The sequence below is a fragment of the Rhinoraja longicauda genome, unplaced genomic scaffold, assembly GCF_053455715.1.
Source record: "Rhinoraja longicauda isolate Sanriku21f unplaced genomic scaffold, sRhiLon1.1 Scf000172, whole genome shotgun sequence".
NCBI classification, from domain to species: Eukaryota; Metazoa; Chordata; class Chondrichthyes; order Rajiformes; family Arhynchobatidae; genus Rhinoraja; species Rhinoraja longicauda.
In genome coordinates this window covers 55,009-67,070 of record NW_027601390.1, presented here as the reverse complement: position 1 = coordinate 67,070, position 12,062 = coordinate 55,009, and the positions used below count along the sequence as shown (strand labels likewise).

Here is a 12,062-nt window from a genome sequence, read left to right as displayed (position 1 = left end):
CTTTATCCATCCCAACAGACCGACCCGTCCCCGTGGCGTGGCTTGGGTCTTCTGTAACACCACGGAGACTAACACCAAGGCGGTAGTTCTCGTTGGAACGGGAGAGGAATCTCTGAAGGAGAACGCGCTGTTCTATCTCCCGGCCGGTTACATGTTATCCTGGCCGCATCTAGTCATCAGGTCCGCCACCGTTCGGGCCTCAGGCGTCTATCTCTGCAGGTCGGGAAACAGGACTTTCGCTTACCACGAGGCGACATGCAAGATGCGGACAAGATCCATATCTCGGACAAATCCATCGGCGTCTCCTCTCTTCCCAGTTGCTTCTTAGAAGTCGGAGATCAGCACTTGAAACTATTCACGGTCTGGAACACTTGGGAGGACTGCGACCGGCGCGGAGAGAAAGACGTTTGGGATTCTGTTACGCCAGTCCAGTCCTGGGCGACCAGAAACCCATGGCATCTGGTCTTTGGCGAAGCGGCAGTAACTTCCAGGACGGCCTCCCGAGATGGGATTGGAACCGTGCATCGTTCCCCACGTGACCGAATCCCTTTTGAAACTGTCCGGCGTTCCTCCTGATCGATACTCACTTGTTCAACGTCAACGGAACGGTAGCTTTAAGTGTCCCGACGCCTCAGTCTGCACTCCGGTGACCTGGCGGAGAAATTCCAACGAGGTTTCGCGGGCATATCTCTCCCGATGACGAGGGAGCACTCAAACTTTGGACGATGTGACACTATAAGAGGCGTCCAGAAAGCAGATGAGAGGGTGTACGAATCGGAGGAACTGGCCGGTGCCTTCCACCTGAGGGTGCTCGAACATAACGGAAGAATGGCCGCGGCGGGCGGAAAGCAGGGCGCGCTTGGTTTGGTACATCTTGGCTGCCATTGCCTTGGTGTCTGTTTTGCTCATTTTCCTGTATTTTCTATATACATACTGCGCCCACGTGCGGCGCCACCAGGCCGTGCACTGGAAACGTCCACACGTTACAAATACACCTTCATATGCACTAATATCCCAGCAGGCCATTCAGCCCATTCAGATTATGCAAGTTCTGTTTGCCATCCCATTCCTTTCTCCTTTATTATTTTTCCAAACATCCCCCCATTACATAAATTCATGTCAGCATAATTAGGCCATTGGGCCCATCAATTCTACTCCGCCATACAATCATGGCTGATCTATCTTTCCCTCTCAACCCCATTCTCCTGTTTTCTCTCCGTAACCCCTGACACCTGTACTTGTCAACTAATTAAGCTCTTCTTATTCGCATTACCACTGCGGTGCGCACCCACTAACTGCCAATCCAGCGCAGATCACCGCAGAACTCAGCATGTCTCGGACCTCCAGCCAGAATATATCCCTGCCCACCACAACTCGCTGTCTTCGATGAATAAGCCGGTTCTGAATCCATCCGACTAAGTCACCGTGAATCCCGGACAATCCGTTGAATGTTCTGCTCTGGAAGCTGAGCGGCACTCTGTTGAGATGCATTGGAAACACATATTTGTTGCAAGTTGCATTAAAATGACACCGCACCAATGCAGTCAGGCTGGAGAAACAACATCTGGCACTGGACCAAAGCGGACTAAGATGCACTGAATAGACTACATTCAGCTGCGTTGATGGGAGAGAGCTGCAATCAAGCTGCTGGACGGTATTAGAAGCACTGAGATTTGACCACAGACGGCACGAAGTCCAGTGGTAGGACCAATGCATTAAAGCTGCCGATGCCACAGCGAATTAGCTGCATTGACAAAACCACATTTTGCTGCGTTGGTCTGCAGCACACAATCACCATTATGAACCACGGGATGGAAACGTTGCTGAGACATTCCTGATTGACTTGCAATGGAGAAGCTTCCATTAGCGTCTGCATCAAATAATTTATCGTGGAATTGTCTGGTGGGATTGAGTTGAGTTGAGTTGGAAACCCCTTGAACAACCAGGAGAGAGCTCCCATGGATCTGCACAGCCAACCGTGGGTATCAGGGCAGCTTTGTTCTCAACAAAGGGGCTGCTTTGTGGTGGGGTAAATTTAAAAGATTAAGAATATATATTGCCATTCATGTATAAATGTGAGCAACTTATCTGTATTATTGATGGAAGGCAGTGTGGCGGGGGCTGTGGCTGAGGGCGCATGTTGTGATGGTGGCAACCAATATAACGTAACTTCGATAATCCAGCATCCACCAGTCATGGAAATCCCGATTTATTCAAGAACTTGAGACGGGAATGTGGAGCGTACGAACGGAGCCGGATTTTGGACTCTGGCCTCCCATTCTAACCAAACTAGCCCGTCTACAGCTAGTCCCATTTGCCTGCGTTTGACCCTTATCCCTCTCCACCCTTCCTTGCCATATACCTGTCCGAATGTATTTTCAATGCTTAGTAGTACTTCCATATCCCCAGCACTCAGTGAGTGATAAAGTTGCTCCTCAAGCTCCTATTTAATCTTTATCACCTCAACGTATACCTTTGTCCTCTGGTTCTTGATTCCCCTACCCTGGGTAAAAACATGCTGTGCATTCACCTCATCTACAGTAAACCCCGGTGTTTCATTCCACGGCCTTCAATGCGACGAGGACCCTAATTTGTGTCGTTGTTTCAAAGCCCTGTGAAAACTGGCATCGGTAGTTTCCTCATCAACTGTGATTTCACAAAATTTGGGTTCAGTCACATTTTCAGTTTGCGTGCAGTTTTGTTTAGTTTAGTTTGGCGTAGTTTAAAGATACACCGTGGAAACCGGTCCTTCGGCCCACCGTGTCCGCTCCAATGAATTATTCCCCCTTACAGTTGCACTATCCGACACACCTTTGACAATTTGCAATATTTACCAAAGCCAATTTACCTTCAAAATCTGTAAGTGTTTGGAGTGCGGGAGGTCCCGGGGATACCCACGCGGTTACGGAGAGGACGTACAATGTCCGTACAGCAGCCGAGATCAGGACCGAACCCGGGTCTCTGGCGCAGTAAGGCAGCAATTTTACCGTCGCGCCAGCTTGCCGTCCATCCTGAGAAGCCTATTACAGGAAGGATGTGGAGGATTTGGAGGGACTTTAAGAGAAAGTCATCAGAATACTACCAGGGAAGGGTGTAGGGGTCAGAGAGGGTTACAGAGACAGGGGGGGGGGGGGGTTGATAGCCGGGTGGGGAGGGGGGGGGGGGGTTACAGATGTAAGAAGGGGCTTAGGAAGGTATTGCAGAAACAGGAAGGGGTGTAGGAGTTGGAGGGGGGTTACAAAAACAGGAAGGGGTATAGGGGTTGGAGGGGTTCATAGACAGAGAGGAGTGTATGGGGTCACAGTGAGTTACATACGTAGGGGTTTAGAGGCAGCTGCAACGTTATATTCTGCCCTGTTTCCTTTCTCTATTGTAAAACATGTTGCACACAGGCATGGAATTATTCGCCTCGATAGCACGCAACACAACGTTTTCCCTGTACACTTGACAGTAAAAAAAAGCAGAAACAAACTAAGATAGGGAGAGATGAAGTAGCCGGTGAAGGTTGGAGACGGATAGGTTTGTAGGGTCTGGGTGTGGTTAAAGAGACAGACAGGGCTTTAAGTGCCATGGGGGATACAGAGACCAGGAATGGTGTCGGAACCAGAATACTTTTGCATAAACCGCCTGTCTATTTGTGTTGTGACTTTGGACAGAGTCCGATCACAGCAATACTGTGTGGGGTGAAATACTGCTGTGCTCTTTGAGCCCTGGACCCAAGTTGCATAGCAACAGGCCCTTCGGCCCACCACGTCCATGGCGACATTTGTTGCACATCTATTGGTACAGATTTATATTTACCATGTGCACCAGGATATAGTGTTTGCATGCTGCCCGGGCGAATCGTACACTATGTGCGTACACCAGGCTGTGCAAAGTGATAAAATCTGCAGTGAAGAACATAGTTCGCGCCTCACAGAGCAAATGTCCACAGTCCTCTTGATGTAGGTTGGAACATCGGCTGTATTCCTGGCCTTTGGAAGGATCGTTCAGCAGTCTGATAACAGGAGGGATAAAGCTGTTCCTGAATCTGGCGATTCGTCTTTTCTATGTTTTGTATCTTTTTCCCAAAGGGGGAGGGTACGAGAGTAAAGGGAGAGGGGATGAATGGTCCTTGATTATATTGTCTGCATTCCAGAGGCAGCGTGAAGTGTAAATGGAGCTGAGGGTGGGTGGGGATTGGGAAGCCGCTCTCTGTAATGCATTGGGCGACATTCACAACTCTCAGCAATTTATTGCTGTCTTGGGCAGAGTTGGTGCAAAACTAAGATGTGATGCAATCTGCTAGTGTGCAGAAGTTGGTGAGAGATACTGGGGACATTTCGAACTTCCTTTCTCTTCTGAGGAAGACGAGGCATTGCTGTGTTTTCGCGGCCGGCATTTCAATGTGATTGTTCCGGACATGTTGTTGGTGTCACAGTAAACTCTCGCTCTAGCGGACCACACGTGGGATGATGTTTTCTGTTGTTACCGATTGTCCGAATAAGGGGGGTTAATATGCACAGCGCTAATGCCAATAAGAATACACCCCACAATAAACAGTAAAGGACCCAAGATACACAATACCTTGGGGCGGCCAACTCGGAGTAAGGGTATCGCAGTCTGCAAACTGTGATCACCCCAGATTAACGTACAGTTTCTCAATAACAATAAGGCTATTGACCACGACAAACATGGACTAAATGACGGGCTACGAAATGCCTTGGTTACACTTGAGACTTCGAGCTTTGGATTTGCCCTAATAGATTTGAACCATCATTTGTTCATTATGTTTTCAACGTGTGCTGTGTTTACAGATGTGTTATGCTGCTGCAAGTACAAATAATTATTGAGTTTTCACTACATACGACAATTAAACACTTTTGAAACTTGAGATTGGAGGAAAGTGACGTTTTCCCCTGCAGCCAGGGACGAGGAGAGGTCAACGGAATGAAATGTGTTCGGTTACGAGGGACAGAGAGCAGAGGTCGACGTTTTGTTTTCCCTGGTCTGGGTATCAACTTCAGAAGGACATAGGTTTAGTTAGGGTGAGAGGAAAGTAGTGTAAACGCGATCTGATGGATGCCTTTATTACTGTCCGGTTGCCCGGGCCCCCAAACCATTACATAAATATAACTAATGGTGCCTGTCCGTTCGTTTAATTTTCTAATAACTGTCCTCCACATCAAGGTGTCAGATTAAATGATTCAAGGTTCCCGAATTTCCACTTCCATTCACTCGTCCATGGAAACGATTTATCCGAACATTCCGATTTCAGGCGAGTGCTCACGATTATTGGGATTGCGGAGAGAAGGTGTGGACTCTATCAGCCCTGCAGATTGCTCCCTGGCACTAACAGTCCACTCGACAGAACATAAATAATGGGCATCATCACCCATGATGACTGCTACCCTTTCCGTGCGGCTACTTGTGCCCGGACACAAAGGAGTTAACAGTTGTTCAGTGAGTGCAATTAACGTCAGTCAGCACGGAGCCCCGTTCGTGTCACCAGGGGTTTAACCAGGTCCAATAAAAAGGCTCCTGTCGATGGGATGTGAGAGTGTCAGTGAGACCAGGCCATCCATCACACTCACAGCTCCACAGAGGAAGAAAACCATTCGGAATCTGTGAACAATAAGGGAGATGTTAGATGGTGGTTAGGAATCGGAGAAGACTAGAGAGTGAAGTGATTGCAATCGAGGAACAGTGGGTGCGGTGTTGCAGAAATGTTACGGCCTCTGACAAAGGTAGACTGGGATGTTACCGCGATGGAGAAGGGTATCTTCTATCCGGCTGACGATACTTATGGGTCTGCGTACAGCTTAAGTGATCGGATCTATATGTTACTCATGAATATGCAGCCTGTCGTTTATCCCATCCTAGCCCTTGTTGCTCTTCCAAGTAAGTCTCCGTCTAAATTCTCGTGCAACATCAGGTGAGAAGCGGCAGTTACGGGATCCGATATAACTGACTGTAGCTCTGACAAGGCGGCACGGTAGCGCAGCGGTAGAGTTGCTGCTTTACAGCGAATGCAGCGCCGGAGACTCAGGTTCGATCCTGACTACGGGTGCTGCACTGTAAGGAGTTTGTACGTTCTCCCCGTGACCTGCGTGGGTTTTCTCCGAGATCTTCGGTTTCCTCCCACATTCCAAAGACGTACAGGTATGTAGGTTAATTGGCTGGGTAAATGTAAAAAAAATTGTCCCTAGTGGGTGTAGGATAGTGTTAATGTACGGGGATCGCTGGGCGGCGCGGACTTGGTGGGCCGAAAAGGCCTGTTTCCGGCTGTATATATATGATATGATATGAATCCATGACGTGTTCCATTTTAGCAATCTTCGACTGCGTAATGGGTAATGTGCTGACTGTGGAGATCAGATGTTTCCCGCGGTTTATCACAGCTAATGTTACTAAAACGGGAAACAATCATTAACGGCATTCCAGTTCCTGTAAGTCATTTTCCTGCTGTAATTCACTGCTGGCGTGCGCCTGGCGACCTATATGCAGCTGCCGAAACTGACCACGGCAAACAGTAAACTGATTTTATTGGATTTTTACAGGTTTTATAGTTTTTACAGGTGTAATGTACTCTTGAGATACTGACACGCATTCCTTTGCCTCCCTCCTCCTCCCAGGTGCGACTGAAGCGAATGGTTCCTGCTGGGACCTGGGCCAGTTTTGCCCAATATCACAGTGTCTGAGTATTGCTCCGTATCGGAACCAGTACTGTCCCAACAGACTGACACTGGCGCATTGGGCAATGAACAGAGGGATAACCCTGGGCTGATTGACCAACCCTAACGCAACGTCCCCGCATAAAGAGCAGGACGAGTGTGTGTTCTCCAGCCCACACTGAACCCAATTCACAGTGAACCAATGAGCTAAACTCCCATGGTGAAGTGAGCAATGATCAGAAACCGGTTTGGTTCTTTATCCGAACCGTCGTAACTGCTGCTTCTCATCTGTTAAGTAGTCGAGCAGATGCAGTTATTTTACCATTAGTAATTTATTTCGTTGAATTATTACTGGTAGGCAGCCTCGTTGGACATTATTCTACAACTCTGAATCCCAGAGCAGGATTGTGCATTTGATTTGCCCCTCGATAAATCTGCCGCATTTGCTTTGTCCGCTGTCATGTCTGTTTACTTCCCTCCTCACAGTGAACTCGCTGACGATTGTGGTCCTGTCCCGGGGGAAGTGCGGTCTCTCCACAGGTGTCACTCGCTACCTGATCGCCATGGCAACGGCTGATCTACTGGTGACGATTGTCGACCTGATACTGAGGCAGATTCCGATTGCTTACTGGGAAGCGTTTATATTCCTGAAGTATGTCAGAGTGTGCAATATCCACGCCGTCTTGCTTTACGCCGTCACCGACTGTTCTGTCTGGTTCACCGTCACCTTCATCTTTGATCGATTTGTTGTCATTTGTTGCCAGAAGCTGAAAACAAAGTATTGCACCGAGAGAACAGCGGCTTGGGTTCTGGGGACAGTTACTGTGCTGAGCTGTTTAAAAAACATATTCTGGTATTTTATGTTGAGGGGTATGTACTTGCTTTCTAATTCTCCCTGGTTTTGTTGGGCAACACCTGGTGTTCGATTCTCACTAGCCTGGGGAATCGGGGAGTTTCTCCAGTATCTCATCACCCCCGTGATCCCATTTGTCCTCATTCTCCTGTTCAACACTTCGACCATCAGATACGTGTTAGTGGCGAGCAGAGCCCGCAGGAGACTCCGGGGTCCCAGCAGTGGGGAGAGTGGCAGAGATCCGGAGGTGGAGCGCCGTAGGAAATCCCTCATTTTACTGCTGGTCATCTCGGGGAATTTCATCGTGTTGTGGGCAGTCCATGCGATATTTGTTGTGTGGTTCAGACTGGCTGGAATAATTCCTAGCTGGAAATATCCAGAATTCGCCATCGGGGAAGTGGGCTACATGCTGCAGATCCTGAGCTGCTGCACAAACACTGCTCTTTACGCCGTCACCCAGACTAAGTTCAGGCAGCAGTTTAAAGAAGTGGTGAAATCGCCCTTTAAAAAATGCATTCAGCGCCGCGAAGTCTAGGAATCCGTGCCCTCTCCATCCGACCCACCCACCCCCGCACCGCATCCCACTCCCTGGCACACTGTGAAAACTCAGTGTGCTAACCCAAAGTGGACAGTTACAGTCCTGGTATGTCCCCGGATACCGTGACCAACATTTCTTCATTTGCCCCAACGAATCTCCGGCAGTTGCTGGATCTACAACCATCCTCCCACCACCATCAGACCCGCCCCCATTGCCCCACCAGCGCCTCAACACAGAGTACATCGGAATTACGAACCACTGAACTAACTTAGAAATTCTGGTTCAATTGCAAATCATCTAAAGAATGGCGAAGCATGCGGCAAATCTGCAGCGCAACAACACAACCAGGATGTTTTCTTCAGATTGTCACAGAACATTTCTGTCACATCGACAGTTCTTCTCAAAGCAATAAATTATCCCAAAGGAACCAAACGGGTATTTTTCATTCTTAAAAAGCTAAGCAAAGTTCAACTCTCTCGGCATCATTGAAGATGAAACCAGAACAATGTATCAAAGTCATCACCGTTCTCAGCGCAACGGGTTTCTCGCCCTCTCCCCCTCTCTCTACAAGATGGCCTCTGTTTATCTACTTTTTCCCTTTCTAGTCCTCGACTGTGTACTCTGTGTTTAGTCCAAATCTCTCTGCATGAGTGTTCCTGTATATTAATCTTCCTCAACGATCTCCCCTGCGTTTTGCTCCCGCTCTCCGTTAGTGCCCCGTCTCTCGATTCCTCTCTCTGTACCCGGTCACTCTACCTCTCTTTGATTCTTTCACTTTTTCCTCTGGACTCAACTTGCACGAGCGTTTTTAATCATTTTTTATGATGTCTTATTGAGTGTAAGTGTGATTTATCCGCCATTTCAATCATTATTGTTTACTGGGAGGTTTCCCAGAGATCAGGGATGGTATTCTCGTTATCATCTTCTCCCAATAAATTGAGCGAACGGGGGCAGATTTTCATAGCGAACTTCAACATACGCAAACATATCCGGATGATTCATTTACGTGCACTAACATCCGTCTACTCAACCTACGCTCTCTGTCTATGTTTACCCTGTGGAAACCCTCTCTTTGCTCTCGGTAATTTCAATCATAGCACCGACCTGTCCTATTAATATACATTATGACAAATGATTGGAACGAATCAGCGCTGGACCTCCGATGACTCCAGAGAAGGTAGCCCTGTTATGCAATGATGAAAAATCCTTAAGATATGTTCAACCCATGTGTGGTCTCTAAATTTGAGGAAGGATATTCTTGCTGTTGAGAGCGTGCAGCTAGGTTCACTAGGTTAATTCCCGGAATGGTGTGACTGCCGTATGTTGAAAGACTGGAGCGACGGAGGCTTGTACATGCTGGAATTTAGAAGGATGAGAGGGGATCTTATTGAAACATATAAGATTATTAAGGGATTGGACACATTAGAGGCAGGAAACATGTTCCCAATGTTGGGGGAGTCCAGAACCAGGGCCCACAGTTTAAGAAGAAGGGGTAGGCAATATAGAACGGAGATGAGGGAAAACTTTTTCAGTCAGAGAGCTTGAAATCTGTGGAATTCTCTGCCTCAGAAGGCAGTGGAGGCCAATTCTCTGGATGTTTTCAAGAGAGAGCTAGATAGAGCTCTTAAAGATAGCGAAGTCAGGGGGTACGGGGAGAAGGCAGGAACGGGGTGCTGATTGTGAATGATCAGCCATGATCACATTGAATGGCGGTGCAGGCTCGAAGGGCCGAATGGCCTACACCTGCACCTATTGTCTATTAAACGGTTGGTAAAATCTGAGAAAGTTAAGCAGGCACAGGTCAATAGACAATAGACAATAGACAATAGGTACAGGAGTAGGCCATTCAGCCCTTCGAGCCAGCACCGCCATTCAATGCGATCATGGCTGATCACTCTCAATCCTCCTGCAGAAGGAAATATGCGCCCGTTTAAGCCAGGAAACCATTTTGTTCCTCTGGTATCTTTGATTCGGACCAGGATCCACCTTCACCCGCTGCCCCGCGCTACCCGCGGAATTCCAACTACATCACACGACAGGTCGGCCAGGGGATTCCCATGACGTAACGCCGTCAGTTGGTCCCGACCTCCCCATTACGTCACGCCGTCAGTGCCCGTAGGTTTGCTTCATGTCACGCCGTCACGTGGTCCTGAGCCGCGCCGTATGTCACTACGTCAGGTGGAACTCAAGCCCCGCCCTACGTCATGCCGTCAGGTGGACCTCCAGCCCCGCCCTACGTCAACACGTCAAGCGGACCTTCAGTCCCGCCCTACGTCACGCCGTCAGGTCGATCGCGAGCCCCGCGAGGATGGCGGTTTAACGGTCGGAGAGCGAGGGAGCGCCCGAGGGGACGGAGGATGGAGCGGGGAGAGACGACAGGTGGGGCCGGGTGGCTCAGGGTGGGTTAGAGAAGGGGAGGATGGGGGCGGGGAAGGGGGTGGGAAGGAAAAGTGAGGGGGAAGGGAGTGAGAAGCGGGATGGGGATGGGGAGGGTGTGGGGAGAGAAGGTGAGGGGAGAGGGTGAGGGTGAGGGGGGAGGGGGAGGGGGAGGGGTGTTGGGGGAGGGGGATGGGGAGGGGAGAGAAGGTGAGGGTGTAGGGGGAGGGTGAGGGGTGTTGGGGGAGGGGGATGGGGAGGGTGTGGGGAGGGAAGGTGAGGGTGTAGGGGGAGGGTGAGGGGTGTTGGGGGAGGGGGGAGGGGGAGGGGTGTAGGGGGAGGGTAAGCGGTGTTGGGGGAGAGAGGCGTGTAGGGGAGGGTGGGGGGAGAGGGGGAGGGTGTAGGGGAGGGGGAGGGTGTAGGGGAGAGGGTGAGGGGTGTGGGGAGGGGTGTGGGGGGAGGGTGGGCAGTGAGGGGCGTAGGCAGGGTGGGAGGGAGGACTTGGGGCTGAAGGGGACGATGGTTGGGCAGGGACAGCAAGGAGGATGGAGAGGAGATAGCAAGGGTTATGGGAGTCGAGGGAGAGGAAAGGGTGAGGAGGGGCAGAGGGGATGGTGAGGGTTTAGGACATGTGAGGCAGACACAGGGGGATTGATATTTGAACTGGGGAGGGGGACATTAGTAGGAGGGAGACATGGAGGGGGTTGGATTTATTCACAAAATGCTGGAGTAACTCAGCAGGTCAGGCAGCATCTCGGGAGAGAAGGAATGGGTGACGTTTCGGGTCGAGACCCTTCTTCAGACTGATGTCGGGGGTGGGACAAAGGAAGGATATAGGTGGAGACAGGAAGATAGAGGGAGATCTGGGAAGGAGGAGGGGAAGGGAGGGACAGAGGAGCTATCTGAAGTTGGAGAAGTCGACGTTCATACCACCGGGCCGCAAACTGCCCAGGCGAAATATGAGGTGCTGTTCCTCCAACTTCCGGCGGGCCTCACCATGGCACTGGAGGAGGCCCATGACAGAGAGGTCAGACTGGGAATGGGAGGGGGAGTTAAAGTGCTGGGCCACCGGGAGATCAGTTGCGTTAATGCGGACCGAGCGCAGGTGTTCAGCGAAGCGATCGCCGAGCCTGCGCTTGGTTTCGCCGATATAGATAAGTTGACATCTAGAGCAGCGGATGCAATAGATGAGGTTGGAGGAGGTGCAGGTGAACCTCTGTCTCACCTGGAAAGAATGTTTGGGTCCTTTGATGGAGTTGAGGGGGGAGGTAAAGGGACAGGTGTTGCATCTCGTGCGGTTGCAAGGGAAAGTGCCCGGGGTTAGGGTGGTTTGGGTAGGAAGGGACGAGTGGACCAGGGAGTTGCGGAGGGAACGGTCTCTGCGGAACGCAGAGAGGGGAGGGGATGGGAAGATATGGCCAGTGGTGGGGTCCTGTTGTAGGTGACGGAAATGTTGGTAGATAATATGTTGGATCCGCTGGCTGGTGGGGTGGAAGGTGAGAACGAGGGGGATCCTGTCCTTGTTGCGAGTGTGGGGATGGGGAGCAAGAGCGGAGCTGCGGGATGTAGAAGAGACCCTAGTGAGAGCCTCATCTATAATGGAGATGGGGAAGCCCCGTTTTCTGAAAAACGAGGACATCTC

General features: G+C 50.3%; 2 protein-coding genes across 2 annotated transcripts in view; one reads left to right on the top strand and one right to left on the bottom strand.

Moving 5' to 3' along the window:
* The window catches only part of LOC144590385 (pancreatic secretory granule membrane major glycoprotein GP2-like), a 33,892-nt gene extending 33,515 nt beyond the window's left edge, over positions 1–377 (bottom strand). Inside the window, exon 1 of the mRNA XM_078395034.1 lies at positions 245–377. Within this exon, the coding sequence (XP_078251160.1) occupies positions 245–296 (52 nt within the window). The 5' untranslated portion in view covers positions 297–377. The remainder of the gene's footprint in view (positions 1–244) is intronic.
* A 5,370-nt stretch (positions 378–5,747) lies between these two features.
* Positions 5,748–8,041, top strand: LOC144590384 (putative G-protein coupled receptor 139). The gene is made up of 2 exons (XM_078395033.1): positions 5,748–5,880; positions 7,140–8,041. The coding sequence occupies exons 1-2, from the start codon at positions 5,748–5,750 to the stop codon at positions 8,039–8,041; spliced, it is 1,035 nt and encodes a 344-aa protein (XP_078251159.1).
* Positions 8,042–12,062: the final 4,021 nt, after the last annotated feature.